Here is a 24,055-nt window from a genome sequence, read left to right on the forward strand (position 1 = left end):
GTTTGCTGTTTCAGTCTACTAAGTTGTAGGGTAGCTTGTTACAAAGAAAAAGCGAACTAATATAGTCCATATTAACTATGAAGACAAAGGAAGAAAATAGTTCTACCAAGAACATGAGAAAAGATGGTGGTTATAATTCAGAATGAATGTTATCTTTAGCTTCCTGGGAGCCATGGAAATAAAAGCAAGATTGGGTTATAGAATTCCCATTACTTGAGAAAATAAGTATATAAATTCTGAAGAGATGACAAACGTTTTGCTGGTCAGAAAAAGATACCACAAATATGTATAATCAATAACATTTCAATGAAAATAAGTAAATAATTTTTTTTTAATTTTTAAAAAGTATAAATGATGTCAATATTGAACAGACAAAATATCATGATAAAAAGTGTCTTCACATTTACAAAATAAAAGAAAGAAAAATTTTATGTGACTTTCTTACATTAATTCTCAATAGATAAGTCACGATCATTCAACAAGTTGCAAAAATTCAGTTTATTATACCTTAAAGGAAGGAATGATCAACATGACTATTAAACTGACTGGAATTTTTTAAAACATGCTTTTGGAAAGAGCTAGGTATGAAGGTAAATCTTAGGTATGGAAGAATTTTATTCTTTAAGCTCACTTGCCATTTTTTTGTAGTACAGCCAACCTTTATGTTTATTTAAATAGATTTTCACTTGAGTAAAATGGGAGTCTAAGTTATTTAAATATTTTAAACTTAAAAATTGTATTTCTATAGAACTGATAATAATGTAAATATATTAATAATTAAATATTCCATAAGAATGAAATTTCAACTTAAAAGTTCAGGTTTGATGGCATTAAATTATTTTTATTATTATCAATTTCTCACATTTCTTTGACATATACCAATAATATATACCATTTATTGAACTCAAACTATGAGGTATGTACAGTGCTAAGTGCTTTACACATATTAATCCATTCAATCTTTTCATCTGTCCCAGAAGGTAGATATTATATGTCTGTCCTAACCTGGGCCTTTAAATGGCCTTTGCATGTGCAAGCTTCACTGAAACTGTGTAAAAAATCTTATATCAATAAGGGAAGTTTTTAGAAGTGATCTATTTAAATACAAATCAAATTATATCCTCACCTCAAACATTATGCCAAAATACAGTAAATTTGACAAGAATTTAATTGAGAATTAAATACAAAGTTAAGCCATAAAAATTAGATGAATTATCCAGGATAAAGAAGCACCTTGGGGGTGGCTGGTTAGTTCAGTTGGTTAGACTGCAGTGCTGGTAACACCAAGATCAAAGGTTCAGATCCCTGTACCAGCCAGCTACCCAAAAGTAACAAAACAAAACAAAACTTATATCCTTGTATCAAACAAACAATTAAGAAAGTTACAAAGAAAAATATCAATAGGAAAATGATTAAATGTACACTAATGAAATAATGCTTATGATTTCTTTCCCGCAGGAGTATAAACATTATTGGACAGAGTTGAGAGGAACTACACTTTTCTTTTATACAGACAAAAAAAGTACAATAGTAAGTAGTCAAATATGTTCAGCTGATTCAATTTTTTCCCAATATACCCTTGTCATATAGTCTGTTATTCATTTTGGATTTTCTGCCATCCAAGAATATTCTCTAGTAAAATCAATTCAAATAAGAAAATTTAAATCTGCGAAGGCTGTCAATTATGATAAGACCAATAGCAAAATTTTCTGGGCAACTCAGAAAGTATTAACTCACATTTTTAACTGTGTATTCTCTTCTTTCTGATCTTCATAATTAAAACTTAGTTTAAAAGTGAGACTTTTAGGGGCTGGCCAGTTAGCTCACTCAGTAGAGTGTGGTGCTGTTAACACCAATTCCAAGGGTTTGGATCCCTGTACCAGCCAGCCACAAAAAAAATAAATAAATAAAAGTTAACATTTCAGTTAGACATTTGGATATAAATTGTTTAATATTAAGTGATAATTTCAGTTTCCTCCACTTTTTGTCTTGCTGTAGTGTGCAGTTATAATCTGAAAGGAACAAGATGATCCCTAGAGAATCATAACATAAAATGTCACAATTTAATGTTTCTGGAAAGACAAAAACATACCCCAGGAAGCAGGACTTCTAAGAGCTTAGGCATGAGAATAACAATAAAGGGATTTTGGGATTGATTTATTTGTATTATTTTCAAATTCTGATTGCATGTTTGTTTCATTTTTCCATGAATTACATGTCGTGTTTTAGTGGCAAATGCTTGCCTACCTTGGAATGCTATACTTACAATAGATTTTATGAGCCAGTAACTTGTTTAAACATTCTGGACCCTGGATATGGTAGCCCACACTTCTTAGAACATCATTATTAGATGCCCAGATCTATGAAATAAACAAAAAAAGAAACTGTGTGATGTATTCCACCTATAGGCATTTCAGTGACATTAGTGGTGAACTAGGCAGAAGCCATTAAAAAAAAACAAAACAACAAAAACTTAAAATGATTATCTTTCACCAGAGTTCTGAATAGACAAGATTTATACAAGGGTGTTTTCAAATACAATTTATAAAAATGATTTCTCTGTTGTGCATTCGAACTTACCACTGATATCAGTAAATATAAAAGACCCTGGTCTAAACCTTGTATAATGCACAGTGAAAGAGACAGCGAACAGTTATTGTCATTTACTACGTGGCAAGAGGCAGTAGAGCTTAGTGATTGAGAGCCTGGTCTGTCCAAACAGACTGCCTGGGTTTTTATCCTGATCCTGCCACTATTAACTGTGAGATCTTGGGCTAGTTATCTAACCTCTCTGTGTCTCAGTGTATCAGACAGAAAACTGGTAGGAAATAGATGTGTCTTCAAATTGGGTAATTTGAAGAGTGTTTAATAAAGGTTTAATAAATATTCAAAGTAGTGGATAGGGTATAAAAAAATTACTGAGGATAGTACAGAACTCTGAGGCTAATAAGAGTACCCTATTATCATGCTTAGGAGTGAAAGAAAAGAGTGGGAGAGTAGAGGGGGGAGTTGTGTGTGGGGACAACTGCCTTGACAGGAATCTGATCTTTGATTAAGGGAGCAACTGTACAGGGTAATAAATACACAACCTCACTCTCTTCACTCTTCTGATCTCCTGCCAATGTTCTCTAGAGTCCAACCCAATAGGAAGTGAAAAGGTAAGGGAGCCCTTTGATGTTGTCCATATAGGTCCCTCTCCAGGTACACAGTATTGGTGGTAAGGGGATAAAAGTGAATCTAGTGGAGAAAACAAAAGATCCCCAACACATTCAGTCTTCAAATCTCTAAAATTAGGATGAAAAGTATAGACCATGTCATAGGCTATCATAAGAATTAAATGAGATAGTACATGTAAAGACTTAAGAGTGTATCTAGCACATAATAAGCATTCAAGCATTTTACTTGCATTATCTCATTTAATTCTCACAACAATTCTGCAGAGTGAGTACTATTTTAATCCCCGTTTTATAGGTGAAAATAGGCAAGTTTAAGAATTAAGAAATTGTAAAGATCAGATAATTAATAAAAATGGTACAATCCAGGTCTTGCTACTGAGCCAACATTCTTTATTTTTTATTAGTTGGCCAGTACAGAGACTGAACCCTGACCTTGGTGTTACCAGCACCACGCTCTAACCAATTGAGCTTACCAGCCAGCTTCTGAGCCAACCTTCTTAACCACTATACCATGAAGGGGTGGTTATAATAAAATGCCGCAGAATTGCACATCTACCAATTTTGTTAAAAAAGAATCCAGAACTTCTGGAAAGTTTTTTGGGGGTGATAGTCTCAGGAGAAAACACTGGGATAGACCAGGTGAGAACTATAGGTCTTCAGCCTACAGGAGGGAAACATTTAAATGTGCCTTTAAATATTTGAAAGGCTGTCAGGAAGTCATGTGAAAAAGTCACTGAATCTGTTTAGGTTTTTTCTATGGAATAAAGGGACTGGGACCAATGGATGAAAATTATCTAGAGAAAAACTGTGGCTCAATAAAAGGAAAAACTGGCTAGCAGTCAGAGCTGCTTAGGAGGCATGAGATCCATGTTGCTGGAGATGTTCAAACATAGGCTGGATGACCACATGGAGGGTCACCCTAGAGGAGTATTCAAGCATCAGATGGCAGCTAGATTATCCAGATGACCTTTTAGGCCCTTTACAATACCACAATTAAAAACAAAAATATATGTCTTCCTTTCCTCTAATAATGGATCAGTGTACTGCACTCTGACTCTGCACCTCTTCCTCTGTTACTTCCTCCTTTGTCGCAGCAAAACTCACTGAGCTTGATCTAGACAATCAGAAAAAGATTCTTGTTTAATTTTAAATTCTATCTTCCTTCCCTAGTACCTCTCCTTCTGTTTTTAATTATTCTTTGTTTTGAAAATAAATAGGCAACCGAAACTTACCCTCAACCTCATCAATACGGAAATAGCTCTGGAAAAAAATGTATTTACTTGTTTTTATGCTCTACCTCATTCAGAAAAATAAAATAAGGAGACTTAACAAGAATGCAGTAAAACAAGTTATATTATGCATAACAGAGAGAAAAATAAAAGGAGATAGAAAGAAGTCAAGAAAAGAATAATATACTTTTTTTTAACAAAAAAGTATAACTTAAAACCCTACTACACTTACTACAGGTGGTTCTTTCTAAAGCTAGAGAGCAAGTCTGGCCCTTTGCATACAGACCAGTCCATATAGACCAATTGCTCATATAAAATATTTTTATTGTATTTAGATAAGATAGGAATTCCTTGATAGGATCCTTATAACCAGCAGTATATGATAAATAATAAAAAAATGGCTTTCTGGGCTGGCCGGTTAGCTCACTTGGTTACAGCATGGTGCTTATAACACCAAAGTCAAGGGTTCAAATCCTCATATCAAAAATAAAATCCTAGAAGTAGGAATTGTTGAAAAACTAGCTTTCTAGAAAAAATGTATAGATATATGGACATAAACATAAATATTACTGATATAAAGAATGTGTACCACACAATTAAAAAATACACAATACTCTGTATTATAATTTCTATGTAGCCAATTGATTCTCACAGAATGCGTTCCTTGATTTTTGCCAAACTTTTGCATAGGTAGCCAAATATAATTGTAACTCAAGATTTGAAAATGGAGCTATATTTCAATGTGCTGTTTCCCTAATAAATTTATTCATGATATTTGACATGAATGTTGGCTGATATTTTTACATTTACATTAATGAGTAAAAGGAAAGTAAAACAATGTATGTCAGAAGTTCACATACATGTCAAAGTCAATGACATGAGCAACTTCTTTGCTGAATTAGATAATAGTTTTTGAGTTCTGGAAGAATATTTTGTCAGTTTTTGTTCTTTTTCTTTTCTCTTATTTTTTATTGAAATGTATTGATTATACATATTTGAGGGGTACAGGGTTGAATATCAGTGCATGTATATAATGTGTGATGATCAAATCAGGGTAATTAGCACATTCATCATTACAAAACATAATCTTTCCTTGAGATAAGGACGTTTGATCTCACTTCTAGCCATTTGATAATATGCAGTAAATTATTGTTAATTATAGATGCCTAGCTCGATTGTACATCCATAGAATTTATTTTTCCTATCTGGCTGTTATGTGCCCATTAACCAACCCAATTTTTGTTCTATTTACAGTGAAACAGCTTCAGACACAACAAACTTTAAAGTTTCATCTGCACTATTAATATTTTCTCCTTCACTTTCTTAAGTCTAGACTAGGGGCCAGCAATCTGTGGACTTTAGGCTAGATCTTGCCTGTGACCTGATTTTGTATATTCTTTGAGCGAAGAATGATTTTTACATTTTTAAAGTGTTGTAAAGAAAAAAAAAGACCAAAAAAAAAAAAAAGTGCAACAGAGAATGAATATATGCCTAAAGTATTTACTATCTGGCCTTTTGCAGGAAAAAAGTGCTGTCCCTTGGGACAATCAACAGTACAAGAAATCAAGCCCTGATTTTTGAGGTTTACCAATTTCCCTGGTGTAAATACTCCTACTATAGCTGATTTCAACCTATCAATGTGACCTCAGTGAATATGGAGCTGGGAAGAAAGGCACAGCAGCACACCATTATATTGTATTTTCACCATACAGAAACAAAAAAGTAAATAACCTCAAAAGCATAGAGAATAGTAAAATGTGGCAATATAATGAGAAAGTTATGAATTTTGAGTTTTTACTACTTTTGTTTTTAAGGTAACTTATTTACTCGCATGTTTATATAATGTAATTTTTATAACATCTGTGTTTAACAACTGACTTGCAAATTTCCTCAAAATTTAACAATTGGCTTTCGCAAACCCTATGCCACTATAAGTGCAAACCTGTATGAGCCAAGTCCAGCACCCACCATATATTTCCAAATGCCCTCTAGGATTGGGAAAACTAGGGATTATATAAAGTACAAATCAGTAGAAAGGAAGATATTACTTACTTTCCTTCCTGCTAGAACTAATGTGCATTACCCACGAAATAATTTAATGAGTTTTTTGTTTATCTTTGCAGTATGTTGACAAACTAGACATAACAGATCTCACATGCCTTACTGATCAGAATTCAACTGAAAAGAACTGTGCAAAATTCACCCTTGTTTTGCCAAAAGAGGAAGTGCAACTGAAGGTGAGCAAGGAGAAATAGTCTGAAAAGAGTTGTGGTTAAAAATAGCATTCACCTCTTCACAAACCCAGTGGCTGAAGTAAAGAGGAGTTACAAGAGGGGCTAAGTCTTTTATTTTGTTAATATTTTCTTGCCTTTTGCCAAGAACTACAGTTCTCTGAATTGGGATTTAAAAGCACATGTTCACTTGTTTAGTATACAAGCACAATGAAACCATATACTCTCAGGGATCCCACCTGATGTTTTTTAAAGATTGTTCTTCAAAGGTTGGCATTCAAAGTGAGCCAATTAAAGTCAACTAACAACAACTGTAATAACATAAAGAGAACAACTTGCAATTGAATAAGATGTAATCAGAGACTTTCCCAAGAGATTACTGATTGAACCTTGAAATCACTGGCCCTTAAACTTTAGTGTACTAGGAAACACTGTATTTAGGAAATCCAGGCCCTACTCCAAACGTGGGCCCCAGGTTTTAAGCAAGCTCCCCAGATGATTTGGATTTGGTATTTAAGAGCACGGGATTGGGGCCAGGTGTCTATGTTTGAGTATTGGCTGTTTTATTCTTAGCTGTTATTTAATCTCTTTGGACATTCGTTTCTTCACTTTGAAGTAAGTCTTTGCTCAAATGTAGCCCTCTCACTAAGGCCTACCTATACTATATTAAAATTGCAACCCTTTTGCCCACCCCTACCCTCAAGCTTCATTCTCAGTCTCTCTTACCCTGTTCTACATTTTATTTTTTCCGTTTATTTTGTTCTGACACTATAAAACCTACTATTGTATTTATTATTGTTCCTTGCTAGACCCTAAATTCCATGAGAACAGATTTTTGTTTTGTTCACTGATGTAAGCCAGCACCTAGAATAGTGCCTAGCATTTAAAGGTACTCAGTAAATATCTGTTAAATGAACAAATCTGTAAAATAAAATTTAAAAAATAGTGCCTTTCTCCAAGTTGCCCTGAAGATTAAATTAAGTAATACCTGTGAAGTGCTTAGAACAGTAGCTGCCATTATAAGTACTCAAAAGATGTTGGCTGGTATTGTTATTACTAGTAGTAGCAGTATTTAGAGCTAGGAATTGGAAGTTTCTACTTTGGTTGCCTCAAACTTAAAGCCAGCCAATTTTAAACACCAAATGGAGAAAGTAATCATAATTAATGCGCTGCAGAAATGTTTGCCAATATTTACTGTTTTAAAGTTAATTTATACAATTTTACTTGTTTAGTAAGTAAACAGATTAAAGCTATATACTTCTGTCTTCTTTTTTTTTTTCTAAAAAAGATGACCGGTAAGGGGATCCAACCCGTGGTGTTGTCAGCACCACGCTCAGCCAGCGAGCTAACCGGCCATCCCTATATGGGATCCGAACCCGGGGCCTTGGTGTTCTCAACACCGCACTCTCCCGAGTGAGCCACGGGCCGGCCCCCTATACTTCTGTCTTCTGACAAAAGAAATTAGTATTGGAATATTTCATAACAAATACATATTAATAGTTCTAAGCAAAAAGGAAAATGAATTATGCCTTTTTAAAACTATTTGCTTCAATAGAAGAATATGCATTTTGTCAATCATGCTAGGTTTTGATGGCTTACCTATTTAGAGTCATAAAATAATCATGTGAAATTCTAAAGTTATTTGAAGTTAGTAAAAGTATTAATTCTCATAGTCACTCATGTTTTCTTAGTCTTTATCTGTTTTTGTCTTCATCTTTAGACAGAGAACACAGAAAGTGGAGAAGAATGGAGAGGCTTCATTCTTACGGTAACACAGGTAGGAACGTCATTACTTTTCATTCATTTATTTAACAAATATTTGCTGAACACCTACTATGAACCATGCAGAGTAAAAGTGGCTAAAGATACAGCAATTGAAAAAGACAGATCTAAACTCTTGTACTTACTCATGGAAGATATGTTTTTATCAGGTGGGTGGAGAGGGAGAAAGTAAACAAACATGATCAATTCACATTTTGATAACTGTTATGAAGAAAATAAACCAGGCAATGTATTATGGAATAACAGGTCGTCAGGGAGATTTAATTTTTGCTCTTATCCTTTCAACACAGTGGTCCTTTGTACATTTTACAAAGAGTATTTGTAGCTTACATAACATCTTCTAAAATACTTTTCAGCTCCTTTCTTATTCACTTGACACATATATGTAAAATGTTTACAGATAAATTTTATAAATAACATAGGCAATATAAAAAGGAGAAACCATCAAAAGAAAAAAATCACCTTTTAACAATTGTTTAGTGAGTCTTAAAGGGATGCTTATCTGTTCAACTCTGGCATCTTATCAGAGGCAAATAGTAAGATCTACTGCTAAAAGTTAACTGCTGCAGCAAGATAGCTATCATTATTTTAAAGTCACTGTAGCAACTGTCTTGGAAACACAAGATACTTTGATAACCAGCCCCCAAAAGAGCACAATGTTTTCTAATACTTTTAGAGGATATAAAAACTTTCCATGTTTATTATAGTCATTTAAACACAGACGCTATCCCAACCCAGTTTCTAAGTAAAGCCCTTGTAGTTACATGAAATAAGCGCTGCACTTTACCAAGACGGTGGATGCTGGTTCTTTATTTCAGCCAGTAACAGGTGACAGTTGGAAGTCCAACTACCGTGTAGAGAAGTCGTAAGAGACTAGAAACGTGGTCAAGTTAAAAATGTGAAGGACATGTTTTCTTATGGCAGGGAGGAAGAGTGAGGGAAGAAATTCTTTGTGGAATTTCATTCTCTCCCTCTCTTATGGAAAGGCATCATTGTGTGGCATGGTGCTTCTTACACTGGGGTGGGTGTATGCCAAGAGCGTGTGACTCGGTCTCAAGGAGCACACGAAAACCACTGGATAAAGCTTGGTGTATTTTTCCTGTATGCTAATTATACTTGAAGTTCTGGCCAAACATTTTGCTTTTAGTTTTTTCCTTTGAGGTAAGGATAAAAAGCATTATTTTTTATATTAAAACATACCTAGATATATTACAGAATATAAAATAAAATTCATGTGAATTTTCAAGAGAAGACAAGTTGCCTCAAATTTTGTGCTCTTTAAATGTTGTTTTGTGCTATGGTACCAGATCACTGTATGTGGACATTCATACCATGTTGTTATTAGGAGAACTTTAGGAGAGAAGTGTGAGAAGCACAGACTAGTTGAAAAGCTTTTGAAACAAATAAGCCCAATTTTGAGTCCTGGTTACACAACTTACTAGCTGTGTGGCCCTGGATTAGTCATTTAATCTTTCTGAGCCTGTTTATTGTTTTTCATTTGTAAAGTGCTTATAATTCCTGTCTTGTAGCATTGCTGTGAGGTTCGCAATAACACATGCACAACGCTCAAAATATAATAGGCAATTAATACTGAGTAGCTGTTTCATTACTTTTTTCCCCCTTATTTTGTTTTTTCTGGTTTGGTATATAAGAAAATAGTTTTTCTAGTTACTAGTTAGCTTAATTATCAAGAAGAATGATCTCTAAACCTTTTTGATTGTGTACCCCTATTAGGAAATTGTTATTTACATTTTATATGTACATATATACATAATAAAACATAAACAAAAATAGGAATTAATGAAATAGTAACTGTAGTGGATTGAATTATGTCCTCCCAAAACTCATTGAAGCCTAAATTGTGTTCCCCAGGTTTTGTATATTAGAAACTTAACCCACACTGTGACTATTAAGAGGGTGGGAAATCCTATTATGGTAAATGAAAGGTGGAGCCTTGAAGAGGTGATTGGATTGTAGGACCTTGCAGTAGTGAATGGATTAAAAATGGTGGTCAGGGGTGTGGTTCTGAGGGCTTTAAAAGAAGAGGAGAGTCTGTCCTTCCTCTGCTCTCTCTGCTTCCACCATCTTGCAATGTGAGACCCCTGGGTCACTGTTGCCACCACCAGATGGACTTTGGACTTTCCAGCCTGGGAAACTGTAAGCAATAAATTTTGTTTTCTTTGTAAATCACCCAGTTTCAGATATTTTGTTAAAAGCAATGGAAATGGACTAATACAGTAACTAAGTAGAAAGTGCGGTTTTATTGTTTTGTTTTGTTGGCTGGCTGGTACAGGGATCTGAACCCTTGACCTTGGTATTACAAGGCCATGCTCTAACCAACTTGAGCTAACCGGTCAACCCAGAAAGTGGAATTCTAATGTTTTCTCCTCCCCTCCCAAACCAATGGACTTTCTTGAATACCCCCTGGAAAGCATGCACCCATCTCTAGAGATAAAGATGGTAATCAGACATGGCTGCCTCCAAGTACAGACTAGTTAGTGTTACATAAAAAAAAAAAGAGAATTCTACCATTCAGACTACATCTTCCAAGAGCACATAGTTAGTCATAATGAGGTTTAAATTTGAAGTATGAGTACAATTCAAGTGACTCAGTCCAAAATACATCTGTAAAAAAGGTGACAACTAATCAGAGAAGTACCATCATTGTAATGTGTGAATGAATGTTTGAAACACACACACAAACACGCCAAAATATAGACTTCTGATTGCTAATCCCCAGTCATCTCATGAATAGTTCCATCTCAATCCTATGTTGCCATATGGCTGGTGGAGCTTATTCCAGGTTACTTGTGAGAAAGTGAGGCACCTTGCAGATGCTCTGGAACTTCCGACACTGATGAACTCATGTGCTTAGAATGAAAAATGAGAGGTTTGTTACTTCACTTGTAGTACAAGGTGGGTATACTTTGATTTGAGGCCAGACCAAAAGGAAGATTTCTTGGAAGAAGGGTGGGCACCTCGTGTAGGTTCTAGTTGTTTTAGAGGTAGGTCTAAGACACCCATGCAAGACCAAGATCCTCTATTTGTGATTCTACCCATCCATCTCTGTCAGGTAACTGAAGCTCCTTAGGAGGAGAACAGGCTCATCTTTAACTAAAGTCAGTAAGTTATTTGGCTGTCTTTCTTGTTTGCTTACTGTTTGAATTGGTTTTAGCTGTCAGTTCCCCAACAAGTGTCACTCTTACCTGGGCAAGTAATTAGACTGCATGAAGTCCTAGAGAGAGAGAAGAAAAGGAGGATTGAGACAGAGCAGCTATCAAGTACTTCTGTGGAGAAAGAGAAAGAACCAGTTGAAGATTATGTGGATGTACTGAACCCTATGCCAGTGTAAGTGCACAATTTATCTAGTTTATTCATTTGACTGTTAAGACTAATTTCTAATTATCAAGAACAGTCAGGACCTTACTAAACAAGGGATAATAATCAGTCTTGGAAATAAACTGCACATCTCTGAATACTTGCCACATTTCCTCTTCTATGTCATGATCAACAAAGTATAGATTTAAACTAACCCTCTTACCACATAGGAAATCCCCTTCCACCCACACTTAAGACCAAATAGATATTCTTTCCAGACCTCAAACTTGAATAAAAACTCCTATGAAGAAGAAAGGAAAAGATATTTTTTCACAATGAAACTCGATGATTGACCAATTTTCTATGAGAAAATTATACCAAAGAATTTTAAATACTTGAAATGTTCTATTCAGGGCCAGCCTGTGGCTCACTTGGGAGAGTGCAGTGCTGATAACACCAAGGCCACGGGTTCGGATCCCATATAGAGATGGCCGGGTTTGCTCACTGGGTGAGCGTGGTGCTGACAACACCAAGTTAAGGGTTAAGATCCCTTTACCAGTCAACTTTAAAAAAAAAAAAAAAAGAAAAGAAATGTTCTATTCAATTGACCAATCAGTGAGTAGTCATTGAGCTTGTATTCTGAGGAAGGTCCTGTGTAAAATGTGTAAGGTGTTGTTGGAAAAATGAAGCAAAGACCATGATGAATTCAGGAACACCCTACATTTATCTTTTATATTGTTGAAAAGATTGTGAGCCCTTCCCTCCTGGGATCTTGGTGTTCATGTCATTGAAACTTGTCTTGGTACCATCTATGACATCAGGTTCTGGTGCATATTCTATCTATACTACGATTGCTGAAACCTGCCAACCACCACTTTTAGCTGAAACCAATGACAACTGAGGGACTGATAGGTTAAAAGTCACAGACTGCTTCTTTTTCTTTTTTCCTCAATAAAACAAGTAATATATATTTATTACAGATAAATAAAAAGATTAAAAATATTTTTACTCCCACCATTCAGAGATATTTGTTGTTAACATTTAAGTGTGTTGCATATCCTGTCAGATTTTTCTTATGATGATATAGTTCATTGACTACAATATATATTATAAAAATGGAAAGTGCTTTTTAAATTTTGTGTATAAAAATACCACCAATGCCATAGAAAGACATATTATACCAAAAGGAGTTCAGACATGTCCTTAAATATCAGTTATTTAAAACAAAGACCATACAATAGAAGCATTGAGAGGTGTTTTGAATCCCTGAAAGGAAATCACCAACAAATATTTATCCAAGGGCTGGCCCGTGGCTCACTTGGGAGAGTTTGGTGCTGATAACACCAAGGCCACAGGTTCGGATCCCTATATAAGGATGGCTGGTTGCTCACTTGGGACAGCTTGGTGCTGACAACACCAAGTCAAGGAGTCAAGGGTTAAGATCCCCTTACTGGTCATCTTTTAGAAAAAAATAAATAAATAAAATACACATATTTTATATATATATATATATATATAAAAAATATTTATCCAAGATCCTATTTATACACTGAGACTGGGGATACATTGTTAATTCTTATTTTAGATTTTCTTCTTTGGGGGATTGGGGAGGAGGGGTGAGCTGGCTGGTACAGGGATCCGAACCCCTGAGCTTGGTGTTAAAACACCACACAGTAACCAACTGAGCTAACTGGCCAGCCCTTGTCTTAGATTTTCAAATGGTAATGGTGATTATATACTAATCAGTAGATAACTTTTCAGGTCGTCTTTGTTTAAAGAGGCTTTGGAGGAATGAGGGAGGCAGGACCTTAAGCATTAGCATATTCGTAGTGGCACTGGTTTGTAACAATATCTAATTATAATTATATAATTGCAATAATAAAGCTGGAAGGTTTCTTTTTACTTTTTTTTTTTTTTTGGTGGCTGGCCAGTACAGGGATCCAAATAAAGCTGGAAGTTTTGAGAAAAGTTAATAACTGCAGCTCTCAAAGTTATTTTGATAGCATGTTTTTTAAGTAGCAATCTTCATCAGTTAATAAAAATTCTGTTTTTTATCTCACCTCTGTAGATGTTTTTATACAGTGTCCCGGAAAGAAGCAACTGAGATGCTCAAGAAGAACCCTTCCTTGGGAAATATGATCTTGAGGCCTGGTAGTGACAGTAGAAATTACTCCATCACTATCCGGCAGGAGACAGAGTATGTATAATAAAAAAAATGCATGGAATTGTTAAAACATGGTATCACTTTAGAAAGTAAAGTCACACAAGTTCAGATCAGCACCTGCTATGGGTTTTGTTGGGGCTAAAAACATGAACACAATGTGCTTGCTTTGGCAACATGTATACTAAAATTGGAACAATACTGAGAAGTTTAGCATGTCCTTGTGCAAGGATGACATGCAAATTTGTGAAGCATTCTATTTAAAAAAAAAAAAAATGAACACAAGAATATGGAGGGAATGTCACATAAGCAATACTAAAGATTGAGCCAAAGCTAATATTTGCAGGAGGGGAAAAGAATGAGCAAATTACTTTGGTCTTGAATATAATTGTACAGTTCATTCATTTGATTCAACATATACTTATTAAATGATTATGATGTACCTAGTAATGCTCTAGGTATTGCAGATACAGCAGGGAAGAAAACAACATCCGTGGTTTCAAGGAGTTTACATTCTTGTGGGGAGATGCAGACTATAAATAAATACATAACTAAAAATATCATATATATGGTGGTAAAGTCTACGGAGTAAAATAAAGCAGTATGAGAGAGATGGGAACCCTCAAAGGTGATATATAGAGAAAATATTTGTGGCTGCTATTGTTTTAGTATAGGGTGGTCAGGGAAGGCCTACTTTATTAACTGACATGTAAGCAGAGACCTGAAAGAAGTGAGGGAACAAACCATGCCAATACCTGGGGCAAGAGTGTTCTAGGCAGCAGGTGCATATGTCCAGAGGCAGAAGAATTCTTGGCTTGTTCAGCAAACAGAAAGAGGCCACTGAGACTGCAATGGAGTTGAGCAAGGAGAAAAGTAGTAGTAGATGAGATTCCAGAAGTAAGGGTAGAGAAAAATCACTCAGAGCCCTACAGGTTATTGCAGAGACAAGGGTTTTGCTCTGAATGATATGAGAGGTCACTAGACTGTTGACATAAAATGATTTATGTATTAAAATGACCACTTTGGAGCTTCTTGTCAAGGTTAATTATTTCTTCATGGTAAAATGGCTTATCTTTGATAAAGTCAGTAACACATGCAAAAGTTGGTTTTTCTGTGTAGTTAGGGTGCTTAGGTCTTTTAAAAGCTACTCCAGCTTTCAGAGTCTATGAAAGCTTGCATTTCAATAGGGATTCTGGCTTAGTTAACCCTTTCACAACTTATAATATAATTAAAATATAGAGGGTTTTTCCCATATGAAAATATTCAATAAATAATTATCGTTCCTATAAAAATATAAACAGAATTTGATTCTTAAATTTTCTACTCTGTGGGGGTAATATTCTTCTATTAACGTTTTTACTATAACATATCTATCAAAGAATCTATCCATCAGTTCACCTCATAAATATCTATAATTTTAAATAGGTTGATAAATAGTGATAAAAGCAGTGAAAAGAAAATAATCACTTGCAGGACAAAAGTAAAATTATGGTATTATGGCTGACTTGCCGGTATAAGCCATGGCCCAGTAAACTTCATTCATTGTCAACTACTCTGTATAAACAGAGTAATTGTATTTATACACTAGCATGTGCACTAAACAGATGGCAAGAATATTAGTTGGTAAATCAGATCCTAGTTCTGTGTGTAAGAGATGTGAGTATGTGTATTTTTCTACAATGAATGTCTGTCAATTTAACCTGCTTGTGGTTTCATTATTTTTTCTCTTTATTATAAGCTAACATTTAGAGTTAATGGGTTTTCAACTCCATTGAAATATGGTAGAATATAGATTTTTCAGTTACAACTTATTTGATTTATAATTTAACTATCGTGAAACAAATCCAAAAGAAATAAAAGTATGGCTTCCATTAAATATCAGTGACCTTAGAAAAACTCCTGGGAGAAAGTAGATTTTTCCATTTAGTATATCCTGGTCAAGGAGTTTGTCCTTTTTCAGGGTTTAGAAAATTATGTGCCAGCTCCGTGGCTCACTCGGGAGAGTGTGGCGCTCGTAGCGCCAAGGCTGCGGGATTAGGAGCCTATATGGGGATGGGCGGTGCGCTCACTGGCTGAGCGTGGTGCAGACAGCACCAAGCCAAGGGTTAAGATCTACTTACCAGTCAAAATAAAAAAAAAAAAAAGAGAGAAAATTGAGTATCACATAAAATAAAAAAAGTCTTTACTATTTACTTCTACTTTTAAAAATAAGATGATATAAAAGTGAATTAAAATGTATATAAGGCTGGCCAGTTAGCTGAGTTGGTTATAGAGCCCAGCCTTCCAACACCAAGGTCGTGGGTTTGGATCCCTGTACTGGCCAGCCACTGAAAAAACAAAACAATAACACAATATAGCAGATTTTGAAAGGAAACACAATCTAACTGCTTGAAAACAAAATTAGATCACACCAGAGTGAGTAATTTTTTTTTTCCTTCATGTTACTCCTTTCTTGGTCTAATTGTCTGATCCTGTGTTACTATTCTGCACAAAAAGAGCAAAATCCCAAGACCTGATTGCTCTTTAAAAACTGTTTATTTCCTATACAATAGCGGCCTGATCTCTCTCTCTCTCTCTCTTTTTTTTTTTTTTTTTTAACCGGTAAGGGGATCGCTCAGCCAGTGAGCACACCAGCCATCCCTATGTAGGATCCAAACCCACAGCCTCGGTGCTACCAGTGCCGCACTCTCCCGAGTGAGCCACGGGCCGGCCCCATGATCTCTTTTGAGGTGGTCTAAATTAGTCCAACTTTTGCATTGCATTTTCCATACAGTTGAGCTATGAAAAATAATAGTGTTTTCTGCTGTAGGTGTGGTTTGTGACCAAACTCAACGAATTTCTATACTTAGGATATAAATTTAATGTCTTAGTTTTTACTTATATTTATATTATAGTTAAGCTATATTTTAACTATAAGAAAGTCTGGCAAAGGAGTTCACATCAAAGTTATATCACTGTGATTTTAGTAGATTCACTTCCAGTTTGAATTCATATAGAAATTCTTGCTTTTGTCTGGTGAGCACAAAAACTTTTAAAATTTCATAAAACTAATCACTCCTCCCATCCCCCCAAGTTGATATTTAGAAAGCAAGAAGTGAGATAGAATGGCAAAACTAAAGCATTGTAGCCATGGAATCAGTATGTGCTTATTTAGGCTTTGGGGAATAGTTTACACCTGGAAATGGCTAAGAACAATTTTAACTGTTAGGATGACCCAGATATGCCTATGATGTTAAGGATTGTAAGATATGTTCTTTAATGCCTCAAAATAGTCCTTTTAGAATGAATGGATTTAATATCTTCTCTTTAACAGGTCACTTAATTTTAAAGGATAGCAAGTATAGAGAGTATTAGAATTTTAGCTTGTTATAATGTAGAGTTTACTGTAAAGAATTTGATAGAAAACTAGACTATTAGGAAGCACCAGTGTCACCTATGAAACCAATTTATTCTCTTACAGGTTATAGGAGAAATGTTCAGCTTTGCAAGTCAGATGATTGTATATGGTAAAACAGTAGCTGAAAAGGAAAAGTTGATTTACAAAGCAATACTTGAAAATAAAATTATCTCCATCTGTTAACAGATCAGCTGTTGAAGGGAAGACTGTTGTTCTCAGGAATAAATAAAAGTCATTCAATGTCAAATTATCAGCTGACTCCTCTCTTGGTGTAGAATATCATCTACCTTTACCCAGCCTGGTGGTGTGAATTCATAAGACATGAAGCTATTCTTAGAACAAGCTTCATGATTTGATTTTGTTTTCTTGAGATTGTTAGGACTAGGTGCCAGTCTAGTAGTATAGACACTTTGGAAAGCCATTAGTGAAGGAAGCAGTATAAATATTTACCCAAAATGTACTCCTTTGCAAAAATTGAGGACAGATGCTAAGAACAACTGGTCCGATGGTAGTGAGTTATTAGAACTTATTTAGTGTCACTGAAGTTGGTATACAACTCCCCCACTGCTAAATTTGACTGGCTTTTAAGAAAAAAACCCAAAAAACCAAAAAAAGCAGCAGCAGCTAAGAACAATACTTATAACCACATTTAAGATCACATACTTTTTTTTAAAGACTTGTTACTTCTTTTTTGAGGTCATAATCAGGAAATCTTAATATAGCAAATTTAATTAACCTTGTTTTTTCCCTCTCTCTATTCCTCTGAAAAAACAAAACATAGTATAAAAGAAAAGCAAAGGGTCTAAAATGAGAGAAAAAGCCTAAGCAACTTCAATGGAATTGTTTTTCTATCTCATTTTCTACTTCAGAATTTAGTCCTTTTAGTCAAAAGTTCCAGGAGACCCTGCTGATCTTTGCCACTTTTCTTTCCACAGCTTTGCAATGAATGACGATGATATGATGGCTACTAACAACAATCATTGTCCCCCCTTATAAGTTAGCATTTGTGGGCCCTGCATTGAATGCTGGCAAGCATTTTCTTCAGGCACAATAAAAACTTTGAGACAGTATTATCCACGTTTTACAAATGAAGAGGCTGAGACTCACAGAAACTACTAAATTAAAACAATATATTTAATGCATATTAAAAAATAGTTATAATTTACTGAGTGCTTAAATGTGCCAAACACTGTACTAAGATTTTTGCAAACGTTAACTCACAACAGCCCTGTGAGGCAAGGCACAACCATTTCCATTTTATAGATGAAGAAACAGGATCAGAGAGCACGCATAACAGAACCAGAATCTGAAGCAAGTTTTCAGTCTCCAAAGGAATAGCAATCACTTATTTCATAGGAATACAGGAATTCTCATTGAAACTGGGGAGAGTTTTCAAAAATAACTGTCTGATTAAAAAGACCTTTTTATGGTTGGAGTAAAGATAAAGCTAGAGCCAATTACCCTGAAAGGGTACTTGTAAGACCTCTTCTGTCCAGAAATAGTTCCTTAACCAATCTGTAACTGATTCCTGAAGTTTCAGCATTAAGGAATACTTTCTTGTAGGAGGGGAGAGGGTTTGGTTAGGCTTTACCTCATGTTTTATAAGTAGGCCATTGGAATTAATTGTTTAGCAATTGGATATCACACTGGAAATTTGGATATAGTAGTAGATGAGGAAGAGAGTCCTTTAATAGAAGACTTCTATGTAGTTCAGTCCAAGAGGAATATGAACCGGAAATGGAGAGAGAAGAGACTTAAAAAAAAAAAAAAAAAAGTGAAAAGGCCCTGTAGAATGTAGACCAGCTTAACCCAATGAACAATTTTGCTTAGAGAGCTTCTGTATATTGGACAAATGTTGAATTAATTGGTTGTTTGAACAAACGACAGAGAAATAAAAGCTGTTAACTTTTCAACATAGAAAAGTTTTGATCCTAACACTCTTGCCATATGAATTAAAGGAATTCAAGACAAACATACTGTTGTTCACAACTAACTGGCATGGACACTGACTTCTGCTCTCAGTATAAATTCATTTAGTTCTAGCAGATAGCACTAGGAAATGGGCTCCTAGAATTTTTTAAATTCAGTTTCATAAATATTTGTTGTGTGCCTAATGCTGAATACAAAGATGAATAGAATGTGTTTCTTGTTCCTAAGCCATTCATACTCAATAAAATACCATGTCTTTAGAGTGTTAATAATTTAGACTGCGATAGGAAGACATTAAGATTCATCTACTGTACTTATATTCCCATCTATTGTTCATACAGTGACCTAGCACTTTCTGTATTTCTAAGTCAGCCCCAAATTTAGCAGATATTCAGGGTGGTATATGAGCGAGCAGGAATAATAGTGATCAAGGGCTTTCTGGTTGGATTAGTAATGAGGTAGAGTAGAAAACAATTTTCTTTCAATAATTCATTGTTACTAACATTTAAAAAAAGTATTTCTGCCTGATTTTCAAATCTTGATTACTTTTTTCTTCTCTGTTATTCTTTCTCATTCACCCACTTGATGACCTAGATTTCCTATATCTCTACTGTGTAACCCCCCAAAAAGAGACATAGCAAACCAGGTAAATAGAAAAACAAAAATCACCAAGGATTTTTTAAAATGTTGCCTAACCACCAAGAATTTTTGTTGTCATGGGAACATAGGTTTGCTAAACAGGTATTATTTTATACTCACTTTAGTTTGCATTGACCTAATTGTACAATCAAATGGAGATTAACCATTTGTTTCATTTTAGCATGCCAAGAATCAAGCACTACAAAGTAATAAGCATAGGAAAAAACTACACTATTGAACTGGAAAAACCTGTAAGTAGCTATTTTATTGTTGTTGATGAACTTTCTCCCAATTCCTCCCAAACCTACCTTAAAGAATACAAAGAAAAGTGGAAAAGCAGTCTTCTTCCCTAGAAACCTAGTTCTGGCGGGAAGCAGCAAAGTTAAGGAGCCCTGAAGGTGGCAGATATATATAGTGAGAAGTGAACAGGCAGGCAAGGTGAAGTAGAACATAATCTGCTTCTAAAAATTCTTTTTGCTTTTCATTTATCGATACAATTGTTTTAGGGAGAGAATACTGTTTTTGTTAAACATCTGTTTTACATCCTGCCATTATTAAGTATTTATTTATTTTGATTTTTAGAGAAGTTTATTGGGAGACAAATATAAGGATCAGCCTGGGAAACACTAACCAACAGAATTGGAAAGTGCTCCCCAATTATAAGTATTTAAATATGCTTATTTCTAATGGGGAGAAATCCATAAATGTCTAATTCTCTAATACCTGCCATGCAGAAATTCGGATCCCCTCTTAATAGCAATGTACCAGCAAAGAAAGGGTTTCTTGTCTTCAATCCCTCTACCCACCCACCCCCAGCTGGCTTATCATGGTGCTAATGATATAATATCATAACCACCAGATACTATGTTAGGCACAGAACTAAGTATTATGTATATATTATCTAATTAAGTCTTTATCATTACCCTGAGGTAGATATCATTATGCCTATAATGCCCATGAGAAAACTAGTATTTACAGTGGTCTCAACAAATCAGAGTGTGGCAATGTGGCCTACATTCCAGGATACTGGAAAAAAATGGAATATAGCTCTGTAATCTTAGGCTGCAGTGGTGGGAAGATTGGGCCAGGAATAATGTCTCTGAATATCACTGAAATAAAACTGGTGGATCTTGAAGATATTTATAATATTTCTCTAAAATTGACCTTCTAATTCCTCTGCCTCTCTGGGCCCATTGTGTTGATTAAATAGAAAAAGGAAGAATGTGTTTGAATTTCTTATACTTTGATCATAACCTTAGAGAACAAGGCAACTGGAGATTCAGACAGCCCACATACAGCTTTGCCATAAATACCTCCCAGAGATTCTCACTTCTCAGATCCATGCCTGACTAAGCTTTTTACACAAAGTTCTAATGCAAAAGGCAGAGAACTAGATTGCTAATCCAAATAAACAAGTGACTAGAAGCAATGGTCAGGGAAGAACAATGTATCTTTGCAACTGGTAAATGGGGGCTTATTTCTGTCATTAGCCCATACAGTCCACAGTGTAAGGAAAATGAACAGCCTGGATTATCCTTTCACTTTTTACCTTCCCCAATCCTTCCCTTCAACCAGATTGTATTTTTGTGAATTCTTTTTCCTCTTCAGGCTGTCTGGGATATGCAGGTTTAACCTGATCTCACTTGTATAAAAATCTGGTTTAGATGGTAGAGACACATTTCAGTTACTCCTAGACCAGTAAATGATCCTATTATAATGAGATATTAAAATGCTTAAATTCTCTGGCTTTAATAGTTCTTTGATTTCAAGCAGAAGAAACCAACTATGGCTCACTTAAGTAAAAATAAATGTATTACAAGAGTATAAAATGGCTGAAAGCCTGATAAATCTTCAGGGACTAGGAGGCAGTTACTTGTACTAAGAACCTTCAGATGAGGAAGGAAGCTGCTATCCTTTCTTGTTCCTAAACTCAAGTTCAAATTTCAAGGAAGCATTTTCTGACCTTGAGTCACATTCTTATGCCTTAATTGGGGAAAGCAAGGTATTTAGTTATTGTCCACCAGACTATATTCAATGGGAAAGGGGTAATTCCTCAACAGAAAATTGATACATGGTCACTTAGAAAGGAGAAATAAGATGCATGAATTGGTAAAACTATGATCATTCAGCAAGCCATTGAAGTGAGGTCCTGACATGATCTTCTGGAGGTCAGGAAATATGCAGTAATCTTCATGAAATTCTATTTGAGCTTTCTCTTACTCTATCTTTACCCAGGTGACATTGAGCCTTCTTTCACTCTTTCTCTATACAGGTAACACTCCCAAACCTTTTCAGTGTGATTGATTATTTTGTGAAGGAGACTCGAGGAAATTTAAGACCGTTTATATATTCAACTGATGAAGACCTTGGTATGTTCTTCACTTTGTTGCTATATTAAGGAAAACAAGACAAACAAAACCAAAAAAATTGTATATGATTTGTAACACCAGCCAGGTATGAACTATAGTTCAGTCTTTACATTTACCAGTTTGAAAATCATTTTGTCACTGAGTTTGTGAAAATAAGGGAGTACTATATTAGTCTATTTCTTGTTGCTTATAACAGAATACCTGAAGCTGGGTAATTTATAAAGAAACAGAATCTATTTCTTACAGTTTTTTTTTTTTTTTTTTTTTTTTTTTAAAAGATGACCGGTAAGGGGATCTTAACCCTTGACTTGGTGTTGTCAGCACCACGCTCAGCCAGTGAGCGAACCGGCCATCCGTATATGGGATCCGAACCCGGGGCCTTGGCGCTATCAGCACCGCACTCTACCGAGTGAGCCACGGGCCGGCCCTTTCTTACAGTTTTGGAGGCTGGAAAGTCCACAGTTGAGGGGCACATCTGGTGAGGGTCTTCTTTGTGGGAACTCTTGGAACTCTCCAGAGTACTGTCACAATGCAGGGTATCACATAATGAAGGCTGAGCAACAGTGCATTTCTACATGCTTTCTTCCTCTGCTTATAAACCCCCCAGACTACTCTCTGATAACCCATTAGTCCATTAACCCATTAATACATGAATGGACTAATCCACTCAAGAAGGCATAGCCTCACAATCCAATCACCTCTTAAAGGTCCCACTTTTCAAATACCATAGTTGGATTTCCCACTCTTAACACTGTCACATTACATTGGAGGGGAAAAATATTAAAACCATAGCTAGTACCAATATATCCTCATGGACAGGGTATGCGTCCATTCTAGAGAATGAAAAACCCTGAAGCATGTATTGTGACTATTAACTTCATTCCATCATTCTAACTGGCTTTATCAAACAAGTTCAGAGATAAGAGAAAACCATATATAGAGTCATGGAAACCAAACAGGGAATATAAAGGGATGGTCTGTCAACAATGTCAGATGCTCCAGATAGGATAAAATGTCAGTAACTTACAAAGTAGACAACATTTTAAAATCCTAAGTAGGTGGGCCGGCCCGTGGCTCACTCAGTAGAGTGCGGTGCTGATAACACCAAGGCCCCGGGTTCGGTTCCTTAAAAAAAAAAAAAAAAAAAAAAAAAAAAAAAAAAAAAAAAAATCCTAAGTAGGCATATACAAATCAAATATACATTCTCTATATTAAAAGAGAAGTGGGAGGGATGGGGGCAAAATTTTTTTTTTTGCATTTAAATCTGTAATTGTTCCAGTACCATTTGCTAAGAAAACACCATCCTTTCTCCATTGAATCGCCTTTGCTTCTTTGGGGGGAGTGGGGGGGAGTCACTTGACCATATTTGTGTGGATCAATTTCCTTTGATATATGTTCCTACCTTTTTGACAATATCATATAATCTTGGTTACTGTAGCTTTATAGTAGTTCTTGAAATCAGGAGTTCTTTTTCTTCTTTTTTCAAAATTGTTTGGGCTAGTTTCTTTTTTAATGTATTTTATTTTATTTTTTATTAATTAAAAAAAATTTATTATAAATATATGTGAAATATAAAGTTGACTTTCAATAGTTGTATACAATGTGTGATGGTCAGATCAGGATAGTTAGCTTATTAATCATTACTATACAAAATCAATGGAATACTAAGCCATGAAAAGAATGAAATTCTGCTATTTGCAGCAACATGGATGAGCCTGGAGAAAGTTATGCTAAATGAAACAACCCAGGGGCAGAAAGAGAAATACTGCATGTTCTCATTCATAAGTGGGAGCTGAATCCATAGATAAACAATAAAGAGAGAGA

At 35.2% G+C, this 24,055-nt stretch overlaps 1 protein-coding gene and 1 non-coding gene across 2 annotated transcripts in view; both read left to right on the plus strand.

Annotated features, from left to right (window-relative positions):
- Positions 1-24,055, plus strand: part of STAP1 (signal transducing adaptor family member 1) — a gene marked incomplete at its 3' end in the record, with an annotated part of 38,038 nt that overhangs the window by 6,889 nt on the left and 7,094 nt on the right. Inside the window, exons 2-8 of the mRNA XM_063107435.1 lie at positions 1,459-1,530; positions 6,529-6,642; positions 8,357-8,413; positions 11,594-11,766; positions 13,805-13,933; positions 20,044-20,113; positions 22,135-22,231. Of these exons, the coding sequence (XP_062963505.1) occupies positions 1,459-1,530; positions 6,529-6,642; positions 8,357-8,413; positions 11,594-11,766; positions 13,805-13,933; positions 20,044-20,113; positions 22,135-22,231 (712 nt within the window). The remainder of the gene's footprint in view (positions 1-1,458; positions 1,531-6,528; positions 6,643-8,356; positions 8,414-11,593; positions 11,767-13,804; positions 13,934-20,043; positions 20,114-22,134; positions 22,232-24,055) is intronic.
- Positions 14,058-14,163, plus strand: LOC134386679 (U6 spliceosomal RNA). The gene has a single exon (XR_010024509.1). It is a non-coding gene; the product is annotated as a U6 spliceosomal RNA (small nuclear RNA).

The sequence above is a fragment of the Cynocephalus volans genome, chromosome 9 (assembly GCF_027409185.1).
Source record: "Cynocephalus volans isolate mCynVol1 chromosome 9, mCynVol1.pri, whole genome shotgun sequence".
Lineage (NCBI taxonomy): Eukaryota > Metazoa > Chordata > Mammalia > Dermoptera > Cynocephalidae > Cynocephalus > Cynocephalus volans.